The sequence below is a fragment of the Cuculus canorus genome, chromosome 1, assembly GCF_017976375.1.
Source record: "Cuculus canorus isolate bCucCan1 chromosome 1, bCucCan1.pri, whole genome shotgun sequence".
Lineage (NCBI taxonomy): Eukaryota > Metazoa > Chordata > Aves > Cuculiformes > Cuculidae > Cuculus > Cuculus canorus.
In genome coordinates, this window is record NC_071401.1 from 139,533,481 (window position 1) to 139,561,476 (window position 27,996).

At 37.5% G+C, this 27,996-nt stretch overlaps 1 protein-coding gene across 1 annotated transcript in view; it reads right to left on the reverse strand.

Moving 5' to 3' along the window:
* The window catches only part of PIK3C2G (phosphatidylinositol-4-phosphate 3-kinase catalytic subunit type 2 gamma), a 291,894-nt gene that overhangs the window by 181,580 nt on the left and 82,318 nt on the right, over positions 1 to 27,996 (reverse strand). Inside the window, exons 2-6 of the mRNA XM_054078355.1 lie at positions 23,118 to 23,874; positions 17,273 to 17,355; positions 13,043 to 13,200; positions 9,931 to 10,042; positions 1,949 to 2,051 (exon numbers count right to left, since the gene is read on the reverse strand). Coding sequence (XP_053934330.1) covers positions 1,949 to 2,051; positions 9,931 to 10,042; positions 13,043 to 13,200; positions 17,273 to 17,355; positions 23,118 to 23,777 — 1,116 coding nt within the window. The 5' untranslated portion in view covers positions 23,778 to 23,874. The remainder of the gene's footprint in view (positions 1 to 1,948; positions 2,052 to 9,930; positions 10,043 to 13,042; positions 13,201 to 17,272; positions 17,356 to 23,117; positions 23,875 to 27,996) is intronic.

Genomic DNA, 27,996 nt, shown 5'->3' on the forward strand with positions numbered 1-27,996 from the left:
TATAGTAATAATAGATCTATATATGGCAATTAGGTCATTTGCTCTGTATTATAGCTTTTCTGCTTGAAGACAGAGTAACTAGTAAAGAGACAATCATTTGCCTGGAAGTTTGAAAAGGAGACTATCAGGAAGTTGTCTGAGGCTCCCTTTTCTCAGCATGTGCATGTAAAACAAACCTTCACCACGTTACATGTGTATAATTAGCAAAATGCATTTGTATCAAACTTGTAATTCATGTCACTCATTTCTTAGCCCAGAAAACGTTGGAAACCTGCAACTGCCCAGCAGAAGGGTCAATAACATATTATTCCATCTAGAAGACAAGGATGCTGACCTAAAAAAGGTGAACAATTTTTCTGCCATTCCACATACTTACATGGATTCATAATTATTACTAATCACCAAAGCTCCACTCTTCTCCAGCCCTTCTTTGAAGTATTATGTGGGAAAAAAATGAAGCTTTCCGTCACCAAACACAAGATGTTTTGTCACAGATCTAGCACCAGAAAGGACTGTGATGACCATCTAATCTTTATTCAATGCAGATAAGGGAAACCACACGGTGTTTCTTGCCTTGATCTCAACAATTTGCAGTTAAATGACAGTAAGGTACCACAGATACTTTCCCAAGACAGAACTCATTCCAGTGGTCACTGGACATGTTCATTTTGCTGCTGTGATATGGGGGTGGAGTGAGAAAGGACACGAGATGGGAACTTGCTCAATCCCTTCTGAAGGTATGTTCAAATATCAACGTGTTTTTTCTAGGCTGAGAGCAAGTACTTGGCAATTCATTGATCTAAGTTATTTTAGAAATGACCTAGTGATGAAAGCTTCTGTGTTTCCTCATTTACTTTATTTGGTCAATGCTACACCAAGAAAAATCAATTAAAAAAAAAATAAAATAAATAATTAAGTGAATAATATTGACAGTCCAATAATTTAGCCAGGACTGTACACATCAGCACTAAATTATTTTGCATTTATCTATAAACTGGTTAAAATAAAAATTAAAAAATACATATATATATATTTGGTCTCATTATAATTTTTTTTAATGCTCCGAGTAACATATTGTATTGAATTTGATGTTTCACATGGCAACACATAACAGAAATGAAAAGAATGCCTCTCCCCTTTTTTGTTACAAATCTGCTATTTATCTGACCCATACACTGACAGGCTCAGACTGATAGCACACCTATGCAAAGAACGTACTTGGTACTATCTGTGAACAGAGTCTACACGCTGCCAGTGAATATTGCCCAGAACAAAGCATCTGCTCTACTGCTAACTTTGGGTTGGAAGTAATTCAAGGTGGTCCACTGGGAATATAGCTCACATTTGCTAGCATAGGTCAGAGTCATTAAAGCTCAGTAATCCACTGCAAGGTTGCTTAAGCTTAAATAACCTAAACAGAAATATCCTTGGATTTAAGATGATGATAAAACAATGTTTTCTGTAAGGACTACATGTCCTTACAGATAGCGTTTCTGCATGTCTACAAAAAGCCCATAGACACACACAGGTACACATCACACAAGCACAAACACATAAACTGTGATTCTGGCTGTTATCATCCTTCCCTGGTTTCAGTGATAATAACAAGAATGCAGATCTAATTAATTTTACACAGTACTTTGAGTAGTTTTGCCCTTGTTATAGTTCTAAACATAGAAAAGCCAATTAAAAAAAATAAATAAAGAGCATTGAATTCTGACAAAACTGATTTTTTTTTCCTAAAAAGGTAACCTTTGGTCTTTTTCAGTTGTGTATTCTCTACAGTAACTCACTAGATAAAAGTACAGGAGCAAAGCAGAGATGTTCCCCAGAAGTTTTAACTGGAGTTCAGCAATATTATATGCAATCTCAGGAAAGTAAATAATCTCTCTGATTTTTACTACAGGTCGCTACATAAAAGAAAGAGAAGGAAAAAAAGACAACATACCGTTCTGGCCAAACTTTGCTTCAGATTACTAATGCTGTGTAGTCGAAGCTGAATGCAGGTGGTTGCCTTGCGAAGAATTTCATGGCTGCCCAAAGTATGATTACTGCAGTTTGAGGAGAAAAAAAATGCAAACATAAGTTTATCTCTGCTTGCTACTTCCTTCTTTTGTTTTCCTCTCTCCTTCTAAGAGCAGCGGTGGACTAAATTCTAAGTTCAAAGCAGACTGAATAATATAAAACCTGCACTTGGCACCTACTTCCATGAAAACTGATGGAGTGGGGTTTTGTTCTCGCATATTTTCCAGTGAAACAATTTAGGAATAATTGCTTGGTTGTATCTTTCACAACTAAGTTCTGTAACAGAACAACGACACAGAGAAAGAATATCCTAAACAAACTACACATGCTCCCAAATCTTTAAATTATTATTGCATATTCTTCAAACCCAAATTTCTGCAATTTATAGAAAGTATCTTGGTTATGAATCTACCACTGCAAAATAACTTGTAGCGTTTGATACCTGACTTTAAAATTAAATATTAAATATATTTGAATATCACACACATTAAGAGAGGTGACCCTTGATCCTCAAAGAAATCAAAGTACTCCCACTGTGCAGCTCACACAGAGATGGTAAAAGAAACTGTGAGTTCATCCTCCAACTTCTCGAATCATACGCCAACCAAGCTCAGATGCAGAGCTCTACCCGCTCAGCTGGAGGGAGTGTTTTCTACCAGCTACTTTGCTGGTCAAGGAGTTGCTTTCCTACCAACGACTCTGCTGCTTTAGCAACCTATGACAGGGAAATTCCTTATTTTTATTTCCCTCTTCAGAGTAGTTTCAAGTCCACCTATTACTGTTGGCAACTTCTAAGTTATAGTACAGCCTTAGTTCATCACTCTTAAAATTAAATTGGAACTAAAATAATTTAGTGTTTCCCTTCCATTTTTTGTTTTAATCAGGTGAAATAGTGCAAAAATTATTTCAGAGCTAAGGCAAAAATGTTTTTACATATCAAAAAAGCATTGGGATTAACAGCAAGCAGAAATGACACTGATTTTTGGAAAGGCTAATTCATCACCTAAATAGGTAAATGCATCATTAGTTACAACTATTGTGTGTGTTCAATTAGATTCACATTGCTTTTTTCAAGCCTCTAGCCACAAAAGCACGAAAAGAAATATTTCATATTTCTACAGATTTACAGCACAGTAAGTTGTTTCAGAACTCCCTGGGCCATGAAGGAAAGATGATTCTTTTCTGGTTTATGAAGTGCCATGGAAAACTCAGAATTCAGATGTAAACTGTCTCTTTCTACCTGAAGGGCTTTTGATAGAATGTCTGAATAAAATTGTCTGAATTTAGTTCAAAAAAAACCCAGATGCCCTATGAATAAATCATGTAAAGTGTTAACTTAAGGGAGAGACTCATATCTCACACAGCAGCAGAGGTCCCCAGCACAAATAAATGGTTAAACTTAAGTAAATATGCTGTACATAACTGCCATTCAGCACAATTGCAGGCAATTCATATATCTTGTAAATGTTCTGCACCTACACTGCACTACAGTTAAGTAAAATACATAGTCTCCATTAGAGGTTACAAAAGGTGTGAATGTAGGTACAGGGTTTGGGTTTTTTTTTTTCCTAAAAAAACCCCAAATACATTGAAGGTCACAGAGGACAAACCCATTTCTATCTGACATGACAAATATCTAAATCAAGGTCCTGCAGTACCACTTCAATACATTTGCAAAATTTCTAGATCTTCAGAGCATAAAGTACAGATATAAGAGTGAGAGAATTTAACACCAAACACAATGAAATAACTTTACTAATGGAAAGTGTATCAATGCTATGCCTCAACCCTTCTCAAACCCCTCTATATGCTAAAGTCTAAGCAACTGATTCCCGACTTCTAGGACTGTACCAAAGCATAGATTCTCTTCTGTTGCTCATCCCATATCTGTGTTTTGACTACTTACAGCTTTCTTGAAACTTCTTTGTGTCTTCATTTCGCCTAACCATGTCTGACTTGTGACTCTAATGCGCACTCTCCATGCTTTCTTGCACCCTTTGGAACTGCCTCACACTTGTTTTTTTTATCCTTTTATCCCACCGTTATTTCTGCTCTTTCCATTCTGCCTTAACTTCAACCTTAGGACAGGCATAGTAACAAGACAAGTACAGAGAAACACATCTGTGAGCCCTGAGTCACTTTTTCCTGATTCCTCCAGTGCACAGATTCATAATGCAGTGCCAACTTTACATCAAGCCAATGACAAAAATGGTTATAGCTACACCAGCACAGAGGAGCGTTGTGCTAGTATAAATAGGTATAGTTATATCCTCCTGTGTAGTAACAATTTTGTACCACTGGTGTATTAAAACTATCTTTTGCAAGTGTATTTATTCCATGTTATCATGCTTCCAGGCAAAACAAGTTACACCAACAGAAGTTGAATTTTGTGGCTATAACTATATTTGGATTAGCACTTTGTGTTAGCTCTGCTGTGTCAGACAGATACTATAAAACATAAAATCCCTTGTTGACATAGCAATGCTGCCTGAAACCTTGCAGTCAGAAGCACTGGCCATACAGTTGAATTCACAAGTGGATTTTATTTGTGCAAATACAAAGACAAAAGTTTTGACAGGTATTGTGACACAACAGACTAGACAAAATGGATTGGTCTGGGTGGAAATGGACAGCTCTGGGTGGAGATCAGGAAAAAGAAGAAAATATATGGATTTTGGAAAAGAGGCAGGCATCTCAGGAGGACTACAGAGATTAAGTGAGACCACGTAGAGAGAAAATCAGAAGGGATAAAGACAAATTAGAACTCAGATTGGCCAATTCTGTGAAAGATAATAAAAAAATCCTTCTACAAATATATCAACAACAAAAGAAGAGCAAAGGAGAATCTCGATTTTTTACTGGATGCGTGGGGGACAATAGTGACAAAGGATGAGGGTAAGGCTGTGGTACTTAATGCCTTCTTTGCCTCAGTCTTTAATAGTAAGATGTTCCCTGGGTACTCAGCCTCATGAGCCGGTAGACAAGGATGCGGAGCAGAACAAAGCTCCCGTGATCCAAGAGGAACTGGTCAGAGACCTGCTAGACAAGCTAGACATTCATAAGTCTATGGGGCTGGATGGTATCCACTCAAGGATATTAAGGAGTCTGGCAGAGGTGCTTGCCAAACCCCTTTCCATCACCTACCAGCTGGTAGTCCTGGCTGACTGCGGAAGTTCCATTGGACTGGAGGCTGGCAGATGTTACACCCATTTACAAGAAGGGCCAGAGAGAGGATCCAGGAAACTACAGACCTGTCAGTCTGACCTCGGTGCCAGGGAAGGTCATGGAGCAGGACAACTTGGTTGCCATCTCACAGCACATACAGGACAACCGGGTGATCAGACCCACTCATCATGGGTTTATGAAAGGCAGGTCCTGCCAAACTAACCTGATCACCTTCTATGACAAGGTGACCCACTTGATGGATGAGGGAAAAGCTGTGAATGTAGTGTACCTGGGCTTTAATAAAGTCTTTGACACAGTTTCTGGCAGAGGCTGCCCAGGGAGGTGGTTGAGTCACCATCCCTGGAGGTGTTAAAAGGCAGGTAGATGAGGTGCTTAGGGATATAATTTAGTGGTGGACAGGTACTGTTGGATTTGATAATCTCAAAAGTCTTTTCCAGCCTAATGATTCTATGATTAATGTCTCAACAGAATAATGTGGAATACTGGTCTACGTGAAAAGCGAACTACAAGAACAGAGGCGTAGCTTTGTAGATCAACACACTACCTTTTAGCCATACCCTAGGGCGTTACACACTATGCAGATCTGCTGCAATACCTGTATTATTAAGATGAAAGTAACACGGTCCTCTTTGGAGAACAGCATGATTATTGGTAGCTAGTTTACAATGCTCTGAGCTTTGTAAAGGCAACACAAATAAAAAAAAAATGCTAGTACATTATTAACTTAAATAGTTTTCTCTCTATTTTATGCTGGAATTACTATGTGGAGAATGCAGCTTTGATAAGCATGCCATGACAAAAGATAAAGTGAAAGGCAGTCTTTATCTTTAAGAGACACGGTAATAAATAGGTCAAAGTAAAGTGACTTGCCTGCAGGTCCCTCAATATATCAGAAGCAAGGAAAGGGAAAAATCCCTCAAGTCTCTTAAGACTCCCTTACCACTAGATGATTTTGCTTCCCAAGAGCAAGTTTCTCTGATGTAGTCTAAGCTCCAAATCCTAATGCAGTTCAATCAGACTGTTTGGGTTTTTTTTTTAAGAAAGGACTCAGCTGAGCAGCATCTCTGAATGAGAAACTTAATCTGCAGTGACAAGAGTAAATTAAGTTTATTTTTTACAAAGAACATATTCATCCAAAAGGTGCTTGCTTCTTATGATCCCAATCTGCATGAATATAACTCTGCCTAGTGTATAATTAATAGCTTAAACTTCACTTAAAGTGAAAACCAATTCTTATTTAAATTTCAGTTCTCAGAAAATAGAATCAGTAAGGCAAAAAAATGTCATCTATAAGGTCACAGGCAAGTATGTGAGCATAAATGATAAGCATTTAGACTTTTCTATTCCATACCCCTGCTAAGTATGTTGGTTAAACTGCAAAGCAGTAAGGTAACTGAGCAAATTACACGATGGTGGAGTGTGGATGGAATTACAAATACATATGAGATGATTCTTTAAAAATCCAATGCCTTCAAAAAAAAGGAGGTGTGTTCAGAAATAAAGCTTATAAATATTCTTGGACTACATTCCTTTGCCGGGTCTGCATTACTGCAACCTCTTCCTAACAGATAGATCCAATATCACTTCAGCAAAAGAAAGTCCCATATTCTTATATACAGTCACGTACTTTGTTTTATTAGGCATTTAAAAGTTGCTATGAGCTTGTAGCCTGTAGCTGCAAAGGAAAAAAATTCTAAATGGAGAATTAATTCACTGCTGTCACATGAGTAGGGTTGGGTTCGGCTTGCTGCTGGCATTGAGAGCTAGGAGTTATTTGACACAAACTGCTTAACCCAAATTTAATTAATTTCTACATAACATCTTTCATTAAAAGGATCACAAAATCATTATTAGCAGCACCCCCTAAATCTAAGGAAGTATAGTAAACTGTCAGACCAAGATTTAAAGGCAGATGTAGAAAGTTTGGATGACAGGATGATAAAGAGAAGAATTTTAAGAAACAGCAGGTGGCCCTCCAAGAAATAAAAGATCACGAACAGGACAAGTTTAAGGGTGCAAAGAGCACATCCACAGCTGGGAAACCCAAAGAAGTAGAGTCAATGTATACATAGGAAAATCAGAAACTTCCATGGCGAGTAGTAAGAACTGATGGCAAATAAGTATTTTACTCCTCTCTTCCTTCAAGGAGTCTGTATTTTTCAGACAGGGTTCTGCCTCCAATTTGCTTACACTGAACATCTGAAAAAGAAACTGCAGTATATCAACTAGAGCTATACTAGAGCAGGGACAAGGTGGCAATGTATCCTGATAGTTTTCTGCAGGTGCTGTAATAAAAACTTGTGGGAAAAGGAAGCTTAGGAAGAAAAAGAAAGTATGCACGATGAGGGAAGGCCAGGATTTCCAATCAGTAAACAAGATGAACTTAAAGACCAGAAACCAAAAGAGATTTCCAATCAGAATTTCACAGCTGGCTTCATTAGTTATGGACTGACCTGCAGCCTATATGCAGCCCTATGATTTTTTAAAAATTTGGATATTTGAAATCCGATGATTGACTTGCAAGTCATAGGATGTAAGCTCAAGGATATGTCCTTAGCAAGGGAATAATGGATGATGAAATCTTTTGGTGCTGAGCCTAATGGTCATTAGCACACAAGTATTTTTTCGCCCTATAATTCAAAGCTAAAATGATTCCAGAAATCACCAAGTCTTTCAGGTGCTTCTACAGGAGGCACATAACTATAGTCCAATATAACAGTAAATGAGAGCTTTTGAGAGATCTTCACAACATTTTCTTGTTCACTGAACCACTCTGGTCTGACAACAATTCATCATGTTACCATTTTGGCTTCACTTCAGTTTTTTTTCTGGATTACAATAAAGCAGGAGCAAATGACTATTTATTCTCTTTGCTGTCTCATAACTCCGGGTGCTTCTAGTGGAATTAATCCCTGAACAATTTCCAAATACTCTTCAGGGGAAGAACTCTGCACAAGTACATCAAATCATTTTGTTAGCAACACCTCGAGGAAAGCAATTTGCACTAAAAGATAACCCAAACAGGAAAAATTTCACCCTGAGGCAACTCCACAGGCCATGTTAAGCTACCCAAGGGATCATTATGTTCTGGGGTTTCAAATTTCAGATACAGGACTCTGATGAGGAGGCAAGAGGAGCTGAAATTACAGCATCGCATAGAATTACAAGATGCTGAGGCCAGAAGTGCAGCCTAGTGCTTTCTGCATGACAGTGAAGAAGTAAACTGAAAAAGCTGAGAATATTATTGACCTTGTTTCACTGCTAATGAGACATGCAGAGATTCCGCAAGTGCAGGACTTTAAACAGCCCACTATTGATGCGTTCTTCCCAACAGTGAAAATAAAACTGTTTAGAACATACTGTACTGAAATGCACTGAGGTCACTCTCAATACAATGACTCATTATTTCCATTTTCTTTAGCAAGTAGTTTGAAATGAGAAGAGAGATTTGAAAATAAAATAAATAAAAAAAAAAAAGAAAAAAGCGTTTTGGCCTTCTCACATAATTAAGAGATCTATGTATGACCTGATTTTCTGCTCAGCAGTTCCAACACGGTAACGCTTCACAAAGTGCTCTGCTGTACCAGCAACTGCTTTATGGAGACTTGAACAAGAGTTTTCTCAGAAACATCAAAGTCTTCATCTTTAGTTGCAAAGCATAATTCACTATAAACTTCTGAATATTTGACCTGTGCACCTGTGTAAGAGTAGAAGTGTCCAAGCTGGCTATACAGCAAATCTAATTTACACAGTGTAACGCTTGCTCTCACAGCTACATTACTTTTGTTAATCAAGCCTACTTGCTTTGGGCTAATTCAAGTAATCTTTACACTATACGGCAAATATGACTGCTTCTAAAATTTCCCTTTCAATTGTAGACATAAACTATTTTATCTATACTTTTTAAGTTTCTAACAGATGAGCTGTGCTTCCTGCAGTGCCAGCTTAACATGTTACCAGAGAATGGCCAGGGTCTTCCTTTCTGCAGTAAGTCACTGTCCCCACAGCACAGCTGACAAAAGCCTGCATTTTATCTGCTTCAACACAAATTTGCTCACTTTTGCTGACAGCCGAATTTAAGCTGCCAGAGGGCAAGAAATACCAGACGAGTCCAGTAGTGCTTTCAACAACCGCAAGAGTTTACTTGAATGAATTCGTATCAAAGCATTTACTTCCCTTACTTGTAGACTACATACAAACAGATATTTCTGAATGCATGTGTTTTTTCCAACTTGCAGTCAGCACCAAAGTGGTGACTTCATTTGTTTACTACTACTGCAGCTGGCTATGAAGAAATATCACCTGCTATGCAACTGCATAATACTGTTTCTCATCTCTTTGGTGATTACTCCCTTTGAGGCTATGCATACACCCACATGCTCATAAGACTCCTATGAGGTACTGGAAGTAATAGCATCTTTGTATTACGGATGAGAAAAACTAGAAGGATAAAGGAGTGAAACAAATTACTAAAGGCTGCACAAACCTTAAATAAAGGAGCCAGGATCTGAAATTTTGCCCTAGAGCCCACCATCATCTCTGTATAATGTAAGTACGGTATGTTTTAGGAGTTTCAAAAACCATACACTGGGTGTTTGGAACATAATGCTCTAACTCTCCCTGTGGTTCTGTTTACATGGTATGTAAGAAGAGTGCATTAAATGCACAGCTTATATTACACAATATATACGTGACAGCATGTCTTAATGCAATACTTACTTTTGTAAGAATTCATCAGATCCACAAACACTTAAAAAGCATTCTTCCTGTGTTGAGTATTGATTTGTGCAGTGGAGGATCTCTGCAATTAAGTCACGAGTGACACAGCCAGCTGTAAATACAGAAACTAAAATTAATAGTAGCTTGCTAGAGAATTCCAGGATGGATACTTAAGCAAAGAAAATAGGAATTTCTTTGTAATTCCTAACTACTGCTGCAGACTAGCTCCATCAAGAGGAATTAGATCAAGCCATACCAATTTTTTTTTTCCACTTTTGCTTCAAATAATTTATAAGTGACAGATATATGTCCATTTAGAAGAAATAACTTGTTAGGTAGCTTATATGAAGAGCTAAGTAACTTTCCCAGACAGAAAGGAAGAGAAAAATGGCATTTTTTTTTTTTTTTTTTTTCCCCTCATGAATATCTTGGTACACTTCCTATGTGTGAACACAGTCTGAGGAAACAGTTGAGTCTGTCAGCACTCATGGCACAAGAAGACTCTGGAATTTTACTTGCTAGTGTTTCTGCTATGCAAAATTTTTTATTATGTTGATATTATTTAATAATATTTAATCACATTATAATAGTATGGAAATATAATTAATATAATATATATAAAATATATATAAATTAAGAAGTTCTATGTCAGATTGTGCAATCTACTGTTGAGAAATATTCTAGATTTTTGAGAATCACCTCCAGCTGCACTTCAGATTTTTAAGCCATTTTCCATCCCTGCCAATACACTTCTTCTCTGTCCATTTTAGAAGAACTGAACAAAAAAATGGAAAAGATAGTTGCGTAATCTGGCGGTCAAATTTCAAACATGTCTGAGAAGTTTGGTTTTCACGGCCTGCAGAGCACACTGATGCTACAAGCCTGAGATACCTCTCTCTAGCAGAAAAAAGATCTGACTCTTCATTGAAGTCTTCATGAAATGTACCAAGATGGTTTTACAATGCAAAATAAAGTCTGCATTTCCTTCATGATTCTCAGGCATTGTCTGTAGCTGATAATAGAAAAGGCAAATAGTTTTTCCTTTCGGTTTTCTATTCATAGTATTTTTTATTGCTTTAAAATTACAGGCCATAAGAGCTCTTACTGGAAGCTTCAGTTGAACTTTTTGATATAAAAATGGAAACTACCTACTGTTGAATATAAATCACCAGAAACTAAACATGTAGCCAAGATTTCTGTGTTGACTAATTTACACTGGTCCAGGTTCAGACAGCTGGTTCAAACTGAGCCTAACCAACCAGTTTCATAAGGTGGAATGGTGTCCCGAACTACCCAGTAGCCCACAGCAGCCGATTAATACCGGCAAATCTGGTTCAGAGTTGCTACGCTATTATTTTAGAACAAAACAAGGAATGCAAAATTGGTTTTGCATGGAAGTTAAAGAGAATGTGATACCGAAAAAAACTTCAGAGAACAGTTGACGTTTCTAGGGGATGGGCTGTAACAAATAAAATAAAGTAGAGCTGGCTACAATAGCTAGCTTTTTTTTAGCTTTGGTTTGGTTTTCGTCAGGGAAAAGAAATGTTCCCTCTGGAACAAAAGTTCCCTCTGAAAATTTTCATTTTCTCTGCAGAGAGATTTTTCTTTTGATCAGAAAGCCATTTCAATTAAACATTTTCAGCCAGTTTTTACTAGTTTTTGCAAGACTGAACAATTCTCAATATTAGAGGGGACAAAAAAGTGTACTCCCTCCCCCCACTTTAACTATATCTTATTGTTTACTTAGTCTGTAAACAAGTTTAGGATAGGGACTGTTTCTTATATTCCCTTCAATTTCAGCCTTCTAAAGCATTTTGGTAACTAAAGTTAAGCAGACTGAAAATTGAACAATCTGCAGGGTAAGTGATGCTATACGATAAAACATTTGCCAGTATTCAAGAAAATTGCATTACAGAAAACTTCGATGAAGAACTCTTGCCTACCTGACAGAAGTGCTGGAAATACTACCTTCTGGTCCAAGTGTCCCAAAATCTTCAGCCCTTTGTTTCATGGCATCCACAAAATATCGGTTTGAAATTATATAACCTACAGCTTTTCTAGGCTTTCCAATGACTATGTAGATACTCCCAAATAAAGCACCCAAACTTGTATGAATAACTGTGTAAGTCTTGGCTACCTATGTAATAAGACTTTTTTTGGGTTTTTTTAATATACATTGACTGACATTCTGTAGAGCTTTGGATTTTCAGCTTTCAACCCGTCAAAAAAACTAATACTAATATGTTACAGCCAAATAATTCCTTGACAACTGAAGACTCACTTAAAAAAAAAAAAAAAAGACTTACTGAAGCAGCACAGGAAGAAAGGGGGAAGAAGAAAATTTATTTCAGTTTTGCATATCTGCCTTAAGAAGTAAAAGTTAACAGACCTGCAATCGAAGATTCTCCCATTCACCACAGATACAGGATGCACAGGAGCAGTAGCAACTTCTTACTGACACTAATGGTAGAATAATTTAGGTTGGGAAGGACCTCAGTGGGTCCATCTATTCCAGACTACTCCTAAAAGGAGGGTCAACATCAAATTCAGACCAGCTTGTTCAGGGTTTTGTCCTGTAAGACCTTAAAAACCTCCAAGGATGGAGAGTCCACAACTTGTGTGGGCAAACTTTTCAAATTCTTAATTATTCTCCTTTTCTTTCTACCCACTTGGAATTTCTCCTTTCGTTTTATGACTATCCCTGACCTGTACATAACCTTAGATGCAGAGGAATCTTAGTGACTGCAAGCTTCAGTCTTGGATTCAGAAACAATCAAGGCTATGAAATGTTCCATTACTATGTGGGGACTACCTCTACACTTTAAATTAGGTTAAATTCCTTCTAGATCAAAGTCTAAATGAAAGCCCATTTGAAACCACTTGAATTGGTTCCAGTCACGATTAAAGAAAGTAGAGATCTATACACTAGTAAAGTTTGATCTTTAATGTGATTTCAATTTTACAGCAAACACACTGAACATGTTTGACAAAGTATGTACTCAAAACTCATATAAAACTTGATCACCAAATATCTTTCCAGAAAACAAATGCATTTTGTTATCATCTCCATGAAACTAAAATGAGGAAGGATATGGACACCTCAGTCACTTACCATGTCGTGTAAGAAGCAGAGGATATGGTGAAGACTCTGTCAAAACACTGATTTTGAATTTTGATTCACCAAGGATATGGTCTGGGAACTTTGTTGCGACACTCCAGATTTTTCCAGTGTTTGTCTTCAAGTCAAAAGCAGGATAGGCATTTCTTATTCTGAAAAGAACATGCAATGAAACTATGTCTAAGTAGGTATGCATTTCAGCTCTCTTAATATAACAGAACAAAAACTCTACAAGATTCCTATAATAGTAGTAGAGAGCTGTAGTAGTAGAGAGAGTAGTAGAGAAATAAAATTTTGTGGAAGCAGAGGGGAAAAAGGCAGCAACTCAAACTTTTTCATACATTAGTGAGATAACTGCATATCAGATAGCACACATATAACTATATCTTTTATTTAATAGAAAATCATCAGGAAAGTCTTCAAGAACTTCATGGAATCATTGCTGAGCTAGACCATAGCGAAGCCAAAGGGAGTTTAAACATGGACTTCAGTGTACGTTGAACACAGCAGAAATGAGCATGCTCAAATATGTGCTTAAATAACTGAGTTTTAACATAAAACTAACCAAAGCACATGCACTGACAGCTGTGACTAGGACAGCTGGTCAAAATGAATACAAGAACATGCTTTCTATGCAAAATCTTCAGAAGTCCCTATTTTCACAGTGCTCTAGAATTCAATCTGAAATCCTCATTATTAAAACCCTGAGTATTTATGTAGATGTCCATAGAGAGCAATAACTGTTACACTCATTGAGTCCCTCTGATAAACTTTTACCTGTAAAATATATTGTCTCTCCTCCTTCCAATTACCAGACTTGCAGAAACTAGTTCTTCCTGAGGCACCATTTCCTAATGAACATTGGTCACGGGTATTATGTCTCTCTTCTGAGATTAAACTTGCTTTTTAAGCAAATACACTTTGCAGCTACAGGTAAGGGTACATATCATGCCAACTGAAGCTTTACATTTCACTAATTGGCCTGAGTATTTTTATATAGCTAAATTCAAACATCCTGTACTAAGCGTACTGCATTCTTTTTTGTCTGTTAGTTCAAGCAGCATTTTGTAACTTCTGAGTTGGCAGCGCATTATACCTTCTCTGATTATACTGTATTTTGAGCCATAGTTCTCTTGCATAAAGTTTTTCATTACTATGCTACCTCCCGCCTCAGGGCTGCCACCCAAGTACCTTGAACAACAGTATGAACTACTCTTTTATGCCTTGTACTTCTATAGCATGAGAAGGAAAAAAAGTCTAGGCTTCCAAAATTAATAATCCAGTGAAGCAGCCCATTTCTTATAATGAAAAGCCAGGGGGCATGATGTTTCGGTGGGGTAGGAGGAAATGAGGCTTAACAATACCTCCAGTACGACACAGATTTATACTTATAGTAAAAAATCATTATACTACAGAGGTTGCTTTGGTGACCCATGTACTTGGTGTCAGCCTTTTTTTTTGCAAGCAAGGTACATACAAAGCATTCCCCTATCATCAAATTCACTCTTGTAACCTGTTTCTGTTAGAAGGCCAAGGACTGAGTAAGACTGGAAACTTCACCGCCCTTTCTCCAGCATCAAATTAATGGATTATGTACACACACAGGGCATGAATCATCTCCTCAACATACTGGCAGTCATTCCAAAACTAAACTAACTTCACCTCCTCCCTTACCCCACACTCTATATTTTATGATAATGTGGGGTGCTTTTTATGCTTTTCAGATTCAGTTTCAGAAAGTGCTGCTCATTTATGACCGTGTATTATTTTCAGGTGATTAAAGGGTTTCTGGCTTGAGCAGGTAGATGAAACATGCCCATCAAAAAAATTTTAAAGGCATAACTGAATGTTAAAAAAGTATTACATGAAGAAAATCCTGTGCTACTTGCTTTCTCTGCTGCAATAATTCAGCATATGCAGAAAGTACTGGATTTTATAGGGATTTTCTATTTCACAGTAATTTATAATGCTATGTATTTCTCTGTGGTATAGAGCACATCCTTGAAGTCAGTAGGAGGTGGAGGAACTCTGCATTTTGCAGTATTGAATTCCGAGATTATCAGCTTGGCATCTTCTGGCATCAAACTCTCCTTAGGATGCATTCTGTAGCCACCCATGGATGAACACTCACTACAGCTACATCCATAATTGTAGGAGTATCCTGATAAAGGAGTTTAGAAAACTACAGTTATGTATGAAGAAATATTTCAATTATAGATTGCTACCTGTACAAATACTACTTAAAGGAAAACATGATGGTTTTCTATTTCAGTTACATGCTGGAGATGTAAGTCTGCATGACACACAGTTTAAATTATCCATCTTGCCTCTGATGTATAAACCTGCCAGTTATTTAGATTCTTTAGGGACTCAGTTGCCAAGACTGGATATGTTTGCTACTTGCAAATTTATGACATTTTTTTTGTCTTTTGTTTGTGTGACATTTTGTCCTAAGAATGCTTTCCTACTTATTTCCTAGAAGAAAGGTAAAGCTTGTTTTTATTTTCTTTTTAAAAGTATTTACTAGCGATGCACACCAAACAAGTTACAGCAAAACAGGAATACCTTAATTCTACTAATCTTTTTCACCCTGTAAACGAATTTGTTTATTCACAAAAAAAAACCCAATAGAAAACTTTTTTTATAACTAGAGACCAAAGTGAAAGGTAGAATGTTTGGACATTAAAAAAACTGAATATTCAAGAGGGAAGCCTGTTGTGGAATGTACCTTCATGCCTCTGGTGTTAGAATTGATTTGGGGTTCAGGCTGATGAGCTGTAGAAAAAAAGAAATCTGAGATGTATGTGAATGAGTATGTTTTGAAGCTGACCATCCACACTGTATAAATATATAATATATTCACTGCCAATTTCAGGGCAACATTAAACTGGATTTTTTTTTCTTGTTTTTTTTTTTTTTTTTAAAGAGAAATAACATTGGTTGAACACAGTCAAGTCATTACAATCTTAAAAAAAAAAAAGCAGCATTCCATTTTCCAACTGTTTTTCTATGGGGAAAAAAGCATGCATTTGTGCTAACAACTTGAAAGTGTGATCAGTGAATATCTACAGGGGAAAATGAATGTGCACAGATGGTCTAAAAACCTGTACTTCTTAGTTGGATTTCAACACAACTTCTTTTTCTGAAGAAGATTAAGAAAGTAAAAAAAAAAGTTTTATTCCATTACACCATGCTATGAACTGTACTGTTAATACAGTGAGCTTGTCTCACTTTTTATCATAATAGCACGTAGAAGTTCTGTTGTCAGTCAGTTATATCCTCCAATTCATTTTTCCTGCTTTGAGATATACAGTGACAACGTACAAGACAATTGCAGAAAATGGATCTTAAGTATCACATGCTATAAACCATGAACTTTGAAGGCCTAAATGTACTTATCACTGATAAAGGGAATAGTTAAGGGAGAAAATACGAGTTAATATTCCTTTATGGATTTTTAAATTTAAATGGTTTAAACCAAAATTAGGAGCATTTCCATATTTAAGTAAGTAGATACGGGAATTATGACACTGTTCTGTAATGCAGGGTATGGTGGGTTGACCTTGGCTGAACACCAGGTGCCCACCAAGCTGCTCTATCACTCTCCTCCACAGCAGGACAGAGTGGAGGGAGAAAATACGATGGAAAAAAACCCTCACGGGTCAAGATAAAAGCAGTTCAATAAAAGCAAAAACAAAGGTAGTGCACAAAAGCAAAGGAAAACAAGAGATTTATTCTCTGCTTCCCATTAGCAGGCAATGTCCAGCCACTTCCCAGGAAGTAGGACTTCAGTGAGCATAGCAGTTGCTCTGGAAGACAAACATTGTAGTAACAAATGCCGCTACTCTTCCTCCTTCCTCTCAGTTATTATTGCTGAGCGGACATCATATGGTAGGGAATATCCCTTTGGTCAGTTTGGGTCAGCTGTCCTGGCTAAGTCCCTTCCCAAGTACTTGCCAAACCCCAGCCTATGGGTGAGGGGGATAAATGTTGGTGAGACAGCCTGAATGCTGCGCCAGCACTGCTCAGCAGCAGCCAAAATACTGGTGTGTTACCAACAACTTTCTAGCTACCAGTACAAAGCATGGCACTATGAGGGCTGCTGCGGGGAAACCCCACTTCATTTCAGCGAGACCCAATACAAAGGAATAACCAATATAATTAGGATAACCAATAAATAAGTTAATTTCATAGTTGCTTGAATAAAGTTTTTTCATCACTTACTTCTCCACTGCATTACAAAAAGCAACTGTGTTTTCATTACTTCCTTGATTTGCTTCAACCAGCTGGATAGACCAATCTGTAGCCTAGAAAATACCAAAAAGACACCAGAAGAAACAGAGTTCATTTATTTAAATAACATAAGCAGAAGAGACAACAGGCTAAGCTTGCATTTCATTCCATGAAAACTAACTTTCAAACCTTATCATCCCTTCCCTGACCTGACAGAGCTCCAAATAAGCACAAATAACCCCATTTTGACTGCACTCTAAATATTTTCAGAGGAAAAACACCAAGTCACAAAGAATTAGCTACCTTGGGTTTAACAATCATTTTTCCCTCCTCTGTGCAGAATATAAGGAGTTCCAGACAAAGCTTTGAAAATTCACCTAGTGTCAGAGCACAGAGAACTCTAAATGCAGAAGATGTATGCTTAGTTTACAAAAGGGAGAGGGGATAAAATGAAGCTTATGCTGCAGTGAGTTTTAATTTCTATTTTCTCTCTTTCTGCCTGGAAGGAAGCTCAGGATCGCTTCAACTCCATAAACCTGTCCAAGGTCCCTAAGACAGATAACAGGAAACCCAATACATTTCTGTTGAACATGAAAAATCCTCAGATAATTTCTCTAAACTCCGAGAGCACAGGTCTGAGCCAGTCCTTTGGGTAAAAGCACCCCCTTGCCTGTTTGCCATAGTACCATTTTCTGTCAGAACATCACCTCCAGGAAAGAGCTTAATACTGTTATATCATTGAGGTTATTCTAATGTTCTATACAGAGGCATACACAAGCCTCAACCGAGAAATCAACATTTAAATCCCTTCAGAAACAGAAGCAACTAACAAGACATCACGTAAGAGGAAACTGAGATGGTGAAAAGTGCATTTTATTATTCTAATAATAATTTATACACAAGTACGTAAATTTATAAAATTAACAACAATCCAAATTTAAGATTTTTTTTTTTCTGCATAATGAAGTGCAAGATGCATGAAAAGATGCAGGCTGGGAAATTCTAGTTGCAGTTATAAAGTTGGGATGAGTGTAAAAGATGAAAGATCTATTGGGAACAGGCTAGTGAGGAGGTCACAACGGCAGAACTGAAAGATCAGAAGTTACAAACCTTTTATAGATTCTATCAGACTTGGGTCTCATTGTATGAAGTATTTTCATTAACCACAATGGCACAAGCATTAGGAGAGTGGTTATGAAATTTGAGGAAGATAAGGGGGCACCACCAATAGAGGTAAAAATTGTAATCTGGTAGGAAAAACGATGGATAACCCTGAGGGCTGAAGTAAGAGAGTGAAATACAATTTAGCAATACAAACTAGTAGTCCATCACCCCCTGATTCTACGGACTACTGAAAAAGCTCCTTCAAAAGTCACTGAAAACATAATACTTCCACTGGTTCACTCTTTTCTACCTTGGGCAGAAACCTATTCTACAATTCTGCTCAGCAGGCAGTAATAAGATCTTCTTGTGAAGGTTCACTGTTTAGTAGCTATGAATGATTTGATAACAGTAAAGGCCTACCAAAATTACATTCATAAAATCAACCCAAAGCACAAACAAACAAACAAACAACAACAAAAAGCCCATTCCTGATCACACTTAAACAGGGCTGACAGTTTTACATTTTTATATTTTTATATTGACAAGGTTCTAGGAAGTTTGCATATGGGATGTTGTGTATCCCTGCTTTCTTGATGGAAGAATTCAAGCTCGAACAAGATCAGAGAGACATTGTCGTCTTTGTGGGTGGGCTCTACATCCAGGAGCAGGAGCATAGCTTGCAGAGCAGGTGAAATTACAGCAGTTTTTGCAGCATGGGAGCCCAGAAATGGCACTAAAGACTACACAGTGATGGTGGTGACATGCCACATGACACAATATTTATCATGGGGTGCAGAACCCAGCCCTGAGGAGAGCAGAGACTTTGATCCACATAGAGCTCCAGAGGAAGCATCATGCTGCAGCCCAGGTTGCAAGGCTTGTCTGGTGCCTCTCTTTGGGGCTGAAGACTATAGTGGCGTCACATTTAGAAGCTGTGCTCTTGCTGTTGTGATAAGCTGCTGGAGGGGGTGAGCAGCCAGAAGGAGGACCAAGAAACTGACAGGAACTCTACACAGCTAAGGACTATTCAAGTCCTGTGCTGCAAAGGAGGGACAATTTAAGATTACCCTACAGGAGCAGTGAAATGAAAATCCCACAGGAGGGAAGACCAGAAACCTGCTGCTTCTGGCAACTCAAAAAAGCTCCTTTTCTGCTTGCAGGTCTGTCACTACAGAGCAGGTACAATGCTTTGGAGAAAGTGTATGGAAAGAGAGAGATACTGGATACATGAAAAACTAAGAAAATCAGGGTGCAACTGGGACATGGCATCAAATGGGACTGAAGATATTAAAAGAGCAAAACTGAAATAAGGAACTGAAGAAGGAGGAATAGAGGGGAATCGAGCAAGGAGAGGGCCAAGAGTGGGACAGGATGATAGGCTATGATGACTCTTTCCTGCAGCAGACGGAAGTAATGCAGCAGCCCTCTGCCTCTCTGAACCTTTGCTGAGTGAATTTCTGAGGGAATCCTTATAGCAAACAAGAATCCTATATAAACTAGTAATAGTCTACACACAGGGAATTAATATATCATTGCTAACTAACTCAAATTCATTCTGGTGGCCGAGGTATATGTAACAGATATACAGTTCAACTCCACTGACGAATCATGTGGATGAGAGTTTTAGTTTTGTCATGTCTCTTTTCAAGCATCCAGAAACTTTACTTTCTTCCCATTGCATATAAAGCTAAAATACTACTTACACAATCATATGTTATTTTTCCATAGGACTCTGGTCTCCACTCATTGCAAATATTTGAAAGTGTGCAGTGAATGAGACAGAGAATTGCATCTAGAGAGAATTAATGACAACAGGGATAAAGTAACAGAGTACATTCCTGGATGACTGGAATCTAAGTTTTCCCTCCCACATATTTCTTACATTATGCTAATGAAGTCACCTGAACCATCCTTCCAAAATATGAACACTAATTGTGTATTTCTCTTTTCTGGAGCACCCAAACTGAAATAATGCAATTTAGTCTGATGATTTGGCTTGGGTGATGAAGTGAGTATTCCTAGTTATTCTGAAAACATTAGATTCGAAATATCATAGATGAAGCAGCCAAATCTATTGGATACTTTTGAAGTTGTATTTCGTTTTTATTTCTAATGCAGAGAAAATAAAATATCTTTTCACAGAGTTGTTCTGAAGATTGTTTCTTTAGTATTTTTGAACATCTGACGGTGATGACAAGGCCAGAGTAAACTAACATTTCCTTTATTACCCTGGACATATTTTGATTAGCACACATCATATAAAGCCTAGAGCCATACAACTGCATCCAAGAGATAAAGATCAGAATGACAGTATGATTTCAGCAATGTGAATATTTCATCTTGCATACCTATGACCTCAATGCTGATCTCCATTTTTTAGCATCCTTTCCATTTCTCTCTGTCTACAGTCTTGGTTCTCATCTCGTAATACTCGGATGCATCATTTACTCATCCTGGACATTACCAATCCAATCTGTGCTCATTCTCTTCCTTTTGCTGTGTTGCTTCACTTCCAACCATTCTGACAATCTTACTCAGCATCAGTCCTGTGACCTCACAGACCTTTCCAAAACTTCCAGCTCAGTAGCAATGTGTTACTTCTTCACAATCTTTTTTTTTTTTTTTCACCCTTACCCCTCTCATTTTTTTCACTCTTATTTTCCCTTTCTTATCGTCTTAAGGTTCAGTTGCCAATCCCTTGCCTTGGCTCTCTTTCTCTCCTGATGTGGCTGTTTCTCCCTGAAGAAATTCTTATGACCACACTGATTTTTCTGCTACAAATCAATTCTCTCCTCTCTCCTGTTTCTTCCTCTTCTAGCTAAACAGCTCAAATACTTCCCTGGCTTAATCAAATCCTCCCACATATTCAATTGCAGTTGCCCTTGACTCACTCTTCTCTTCCCTCCCCTATAATTCTCTCCTCCTCCATCACAAAAGTGTTTTTGCCTGTTCTTATATGCCTGCTTCCTCTAGCACCTCGTCTTCCTATACCACAATTTAATCTCCTCCTGCTCATTTGTATCCTACTATTTTCTACTTTTCTCATGAGAAAACTTGTTCTTTTCATCACGATGTCAGCATGCCTTAGTTTTCCTATCATAAGTTAAACCCAACAACAGCATTTTGTCTCTCCACGTATTCATTCCCTCCTCTTTTGTGTTCATCACTGAACTTCAAAAATGCGGTACCCAGGATTAGTCTTAAGAGCTCCTGTCCTCAGATATATTTCCCTCTCTCCACCTCCCCATCTGTCTTGGTCTGCATATGTTTACTTCTCCCTATTCACAGACATAGAAACAAGTCAATCAAGTGCCTCTTCTTCTCTGCTTTATAGTACTGTGATCACTGTGAGTTAAAAGCAGGCAGTGAACCTAAACCACCTCTTAATATTCACAGTGCAGAGGTATCCTTCAGGCTATTTTAGGATTCTTATAATGATTCAGAATGTTAACAAGGACTAGGGAAAAGGGAGGATTTATCATTTTCTCTTTCCTTCTCTATGTCAGAATTTTGAAGGAAAGAAAATGAGGAGAGATATAACATCAGAAAGAGTCATGGGAGTCCCATAACATATCATTATTAAAAACTGTAAAACCATGAATGCAGCTATGAACACCTGATGGAAGGAGGAAAAAAAGATAAATCATTTGCTTCAAAAAGACAGCTAGTGACAGTGTGTGTCATAGCTTCCACAGTTATAGTAGATATGTCCATTTTTAGAAAATAATTATACACAAAAGTTCATGCAGAACATGGTGAAGGCAGGACATGGTATGTTTCATCTCTCAGGATTAGAATATGTCAGCCAAACTAGACAGAGACAATAATCTGGCTCAACAGAAAAACAGATTCAGCATAACAGACTGTTATTTTGAATCTCAGGTCATATCAGATCATAAGGATTTGTTAACTTATCTCTTTCAAACACATCTTACTCTACATTTCTGCACTTATCCCTCTGTGGTAGTTTTATGGTTCAATGAGGCAGAAAATGAGCCTACTGGAGCATTCTAGACTGTAATCCAGATTCTCTTCTAGTGTAAAATGGCAAGTTTCCATTAAAGTCAATGGAGATACTTCATTTTATGCAAGGTGAGGAGTCTGCCGATTATGCTAAAAGAAAGTCTTTTGATAGGTAGGTTACAGTAATGAAATGACATTTCAAGTATAAGTTGGTTAAAACATCAAACAGGTGGGACAGATCCTGCCTGTATGAAATCCTCAATAGCTAGCCAGAATAGACACCTTCCCTTCAAAAGTAATTTTTTTATGGTCTGCTGGGTTCTCTTCTGATATTAGAATCAAAGGAAGAAGATGCTTATAGGTTTTCACACTGTAAAAAAAATAAAACCTAACTAGTCACGTGCTGCTTGAAAGCACCCTTCTAGTAAAGGTGCAAAAATAATACAGGAAATTCTGACTGCCAAGAAATCAAGTTACACTACCTGACACTTCCCTGCATCTCTATCTTTGGAAGCACTAAAGACCAAATAAGAAGTGAATGAGAAGTCTCACACTTGCTCGTGGCCACCTGAGTCCTAAGACAGATGACAAAACTGTCCACAGGAACAAAACCTTTTGCTTCCCCCAAGGCATACATGTTTTATTTTTCACAAGGTCTTTAAATCAAGTGCTTCTAATCTATGTTGCATCAGTATGAGTGAATAAAGTGCCAGGACACTAAACGGAATCTAGAACTTCAAGCATTGTTAACATGAGAAAATTTAAATACCTCTCTGTCATGTCCGGAGTTGCTGAGCCAGGCAGGCTTTTTGTCACAGCTTTTGGAAGAGTTGGTTAAGTAAGATTCACCATTTCCACTTCCATCTCTCACTTCTTGTCTAAATGGATAGTTGTGTAAGAAAACAGGACCCTGAGTATATACATTGTCAAAGCCTATCTGAAAACTCTGATTTATGTTGCTTTTTTCCACACTTGAATCAAAAACATTCATGACTGAACTTATACTGTTCCCTCCATAGAGTTCTCGCTCTTGACTGTAGGAGTAGGGATCCACCAGACAAAAGTTTCTGTAATCGGACTGTAAAGAAGATCTGAAACCAATTGTTGGTGACATTCTGTCTTGTTGACAGTGAGAGACAGGATTTCCAGGATGAAGTTCACCATAAGCACCTAGAGGCTGACCAAAAAAATGCTGGTTAGGCACATTCAGACCAAAGACATCTGATGGGAAAAGCATTTCTTCGTGATGATGCGAATGTGATGAACCAAGGAAAAAAAATTCATTGTTCACTTCGTCAACTACTTGATCAAATCCTAGATGGACCCCTCCAGCAGAAGCAGAATAGTACATTGGGTAAGATGCTTGGTTCCCAGCCCGTCCTTCATGAAATTCATTGTGTGAGAAAGGCATCCTCCCAAAGTATGCCATTGCTGGTTCTTCTCTTCGGTCTTAATAATCCTCACAATAGTCTTGCAACAGTTCCAAGGTCAAGAGGGTAATGTTCAGAACTGGAGCCATACACCTACTGAAATAAGAATAAAACAGTTAACTGTTTTAACAGAATAAAAGTTAACTAAAGAATATCTAGCATAACGAAAACAGTGCACTTCTTTGGGCTTTTTTTGCTTTAGAACTTTCTTCACAGGGTAGAAATAGTTTCTTAATCTGGAGCTAGAACATTCTTTTGCCTGATCCTTATTTTCACATATACTTATTAATATTATTATTAAACAATAAATTATTAGCAGTATTACTCTAGTATTATTGCTCTACTATTACTCCAGCACTACTACTCTACAATTATTTCCATTATTTTACACTTGCATAGCACAGAATGCAGAAATTTAAAACAAGCAGGTAGGAAAGCTTCATATTAATGGTTTCTTAAATGGCAGTCTCATCTGATCTCATTCTGAAGTCATTCTTTTTTTTTTTACCTCAAATTTCTTCATATTCTACCATTATATTGTAACCATGTAAAAATAGTTAAATAAAGGAACATAAAAGACATGGATTTCCAATTAATATTCAAAACACTGCATCCCAAAAGCTTGAATATGCATAGGTAAAGGAAAAGAAAAATAAATAAATCAATTTCAGTCTTTTTTGTTTCTTCCTTTTTCAAAACTTGGTGTTTTTCAAAGCTTGGAGTTGTATTTTTTTAGTAAATTAACTGGCATGAGCATCTGCAGAAGTTAACCATCATTCATGCTGTTACTAGTAAAATTCCCGATATGAGTTTAGCATGTGCAAAGTAGTCCTATGTTTCAGATGAGCAGTGTGTACTGGAGACTGCTGTTAGTAGCGAAAAGGGTATCCTTTTTCAGGAAGAGTATAGTTCTAAACCAAAAATCTGTTCAGGGCCACTTGCCCTCAAGGCCTTGGCCTGTTTCATTTACTAATTCAGATGTAGCCTAAAAACACAATTGACACACAATAGCAATACTACATAAAGTACACAGTCGTGCTGGGTACTTTATCATATAAAAGAAATAGAAACATTTGATTTAATACTTCAATTAAAAAAATATATTCCCTAGGAGGAAAAGAAAAAACCCAAAACAACTATCGAGATAAAAATTGTGCTCAGAAATTGCTTAACTCCACAAACAGCTTTTCCAATATGTCTGCAAGATCTATACTGTATTAGTTCAGATAATAGCACCTCGCAATGAAAATCTATATAACAACAGAAGGTATTCATCACAACTTTATTTATTTTTGTTTCATTTGAAGTCAAACTCTGAGTGAGAAATGAGAAGAGAAATGAAAAGTTGAATAGGCTGAAATGAAATCTCCGAGTCAGAGGCTGAATTACTCTTTCAAGCACTACGCTTAGTGATTCCAAGTGTTGTGTACTTCCATTTGCTTTAATTGTGATGGGAAAAAAAAGCATTCACAAAGTTACATGGAGCCAGATAACAAAATGGACGCATACCACTTTAAATAGTAATCTAAACATGAACTTCATTTACAGTCTCCACATCTTTCTCTCAGAATAAATTCTGAAGTTTACTACATTTTTAGATTAAGATTACACCCCTTTTGTGGTAAAAAGATTTAATAAGCATAACAATACAGGGGTTTTTTTATGAAATTGTCCTCATTTACATCTTACTGTTTTCCATTTCTACAGCAGACAGGAAAGAAAAGAAAAGGGTATATCTATGACATCAAAAAAGACAATGTCTTTTTTTTTTCTTCATCTTGAAAACTGGAATGTTTCAGGAAAAATACAAGCTAAAGAATGATACCTCCTTCCAATCCCATCTTCTTTATTAAAGTTTGGCTACCGAGGCACAGAAAATCCCATAGCTATTACACTTTTTCAATTGTTTCTAAAATATTTCCTTTACATTCCAAATAAATTTTGTTAATAACGATACATATCTCTCACATCCCATATTTCCCCCAACAGGCAAATATTCACACACACGCACAGAGCTCACCTCCATCTATCTGTGTATGAATGCTTATCTCCTGCACTCTCCATACTGTTCAGGACAAATATTGTTTTTCTAGCAATCTTTAAAAGCCTCCAGTTAAGCTAGAGTGCCAAAGACTGGTCTGTGCATTCACATCCCTTGTTCTCCTAAGTGGGCTGGGAAGTCTGTGTGAATAACAAGAAGTCTACAGGATGCAGCAGGCTTTCTCCCAGCCTGGATCACAGCTGCAGGAGGGCCTGGCAGCGGGCATACATTCATACAGCACTGTTTCTAGCATTATATTTCTTTTATACAGGCTTGCACTTAAAACTAACCATTTAGACTGGAAAGTCAGCATGTCATATTGTAAATCTCAGTGGCTTAACTCTTACTTCCCAGCTTGGTTAGCAAGACGAGGCTCTGTATTTCAGTCAACTTCTGATCCTTTTCAAAACAGCATGTGATGTTCAGGAAAAGATTTGGCTTTTTGCCAGCCATCATTACTCCATTTGAAACATGCAAAGTTCATAGATAATATTAGATTTTCAAAAATCATTAATAAGGCAAAATTTATAGTGCATGTTTTTAAACAAAAAGTAATTTTTAAGTACATTTGCTTGCCTCATGATTTCTGAACTCATATTTTGGAGGGTTTGGCTTTTTTTTCATACAACTAGGAGGCCATCCTTTACCTTTTAAGTGACAGCTGTGTTTTCACATAACTATGTGGTTCTGGGATCAGGGGTTTTAAGGGAGAGTCCCAATAAGTACTATAAAATACTCACTATAAATCAAGAGGTTTGACAACATTACACAATGCTTACAACATTGTAGTTGCCGTCCAAGCACACAATATTTTCCTTACTTCAGCACGCACACACATTCTTGTATAGAAGCTTGGTGTCCTGTGGACTCAATTTTCCCTTTTTACCAGAAACCAGGAGGAGACGACCAGGCAACTTGCTAAGCATCAAGAATATTTGTTGCAACCTCTTACCTGAAACACATAATTTGTTAGAAGAATATACAGTCTCCTACGTCTTCCTGCTCACAGACACATTCAAGATTACCTTTGTGCTTTCAGAATCAAAGGGGTGTAACTTTTTAGTCAGAAGCTTTCCTTCCTGTTTAACCGGTTTATTGAGGTAATAAGTCTTTCCCACGTCTTCCTTCAGGGAAATTTCAAACAGTGGTAACAATAAAAAAGTAACACCTTATCTATTCTCTTTCTCAATATGGGAACCCAACCTTTTTTTTAAAAAAAAAAAAACCAAAACAAAAAACAACCTATGGTGGTAGGTAATCTCACTCGTTCAGTGCAAAAATCAAACATGCTTAAAATAACAACACAACTTCTCTAAGGGAAAGACTTGCTTCTTAGAAAGATTTCTGTACAAGAATATGTTCTGAAAGTTTACTCTACTCCATCCTCATGCAACTTCCATCTACCTGTGCTGCTGGTGCATGCCCTCAAAGGAACTCCTAGCTCTACTAACGGGAAAAAGAGATAGTACAAAGTTTGCATGTCAGAGTTCCTCTGGCTTTGGCTCCTTGGTATGGAGAGCTGGGACATTTTAATGAGGAAAGAACCTCCCTTATGCTGGAATATTTCCCAAAGACTGATGAAGCCTTGCCTCTCTGCAAAGGGCTTGCTAGAGAGTTGGAGTAAATACAGCACTGGTCACAAACATCTTCCTAGACTTCAAGGAACCCAGGGCCCACCATAAAAGGGAGCAGAAAGGCTGATCCAGGCACTATGAAGAGGGCATTCCCTAAGGGACCATTTGCCTTCACACTTCATACCATTCCTTAAAAAGGTATAAATTGCTTCACTGAGGTAGCTATTCAGAATTCACACAAAATCCCAATCCTAGTCTACTCCAAGGTTGTCACATTAAAATATTCCCCAAAACAGTAAAGGAGTCACTATGAATAAGACAATATTTCAGCTATAAAGCAAACAGGCAGTAAAACTGAGCAGATTACAATAAAGCATTTAATGTTAATTATTAATCTCAGATATCTTATATCTGATAAACTGAATGAAGTAATGATTCGATTAAGCATTACAGGGAAAACTCCGCCCTTCAAAGTATAGCAAAAAGCTGCCAACGACATAGTTGTGATCTAAAAACAGCCAAGGACAAAACTTATTTCAGCTGGTGAAAGGTGATGCATTTTTTTCTCTTATATTCTCCAACCTTTAAAATGTCACCTTGCTC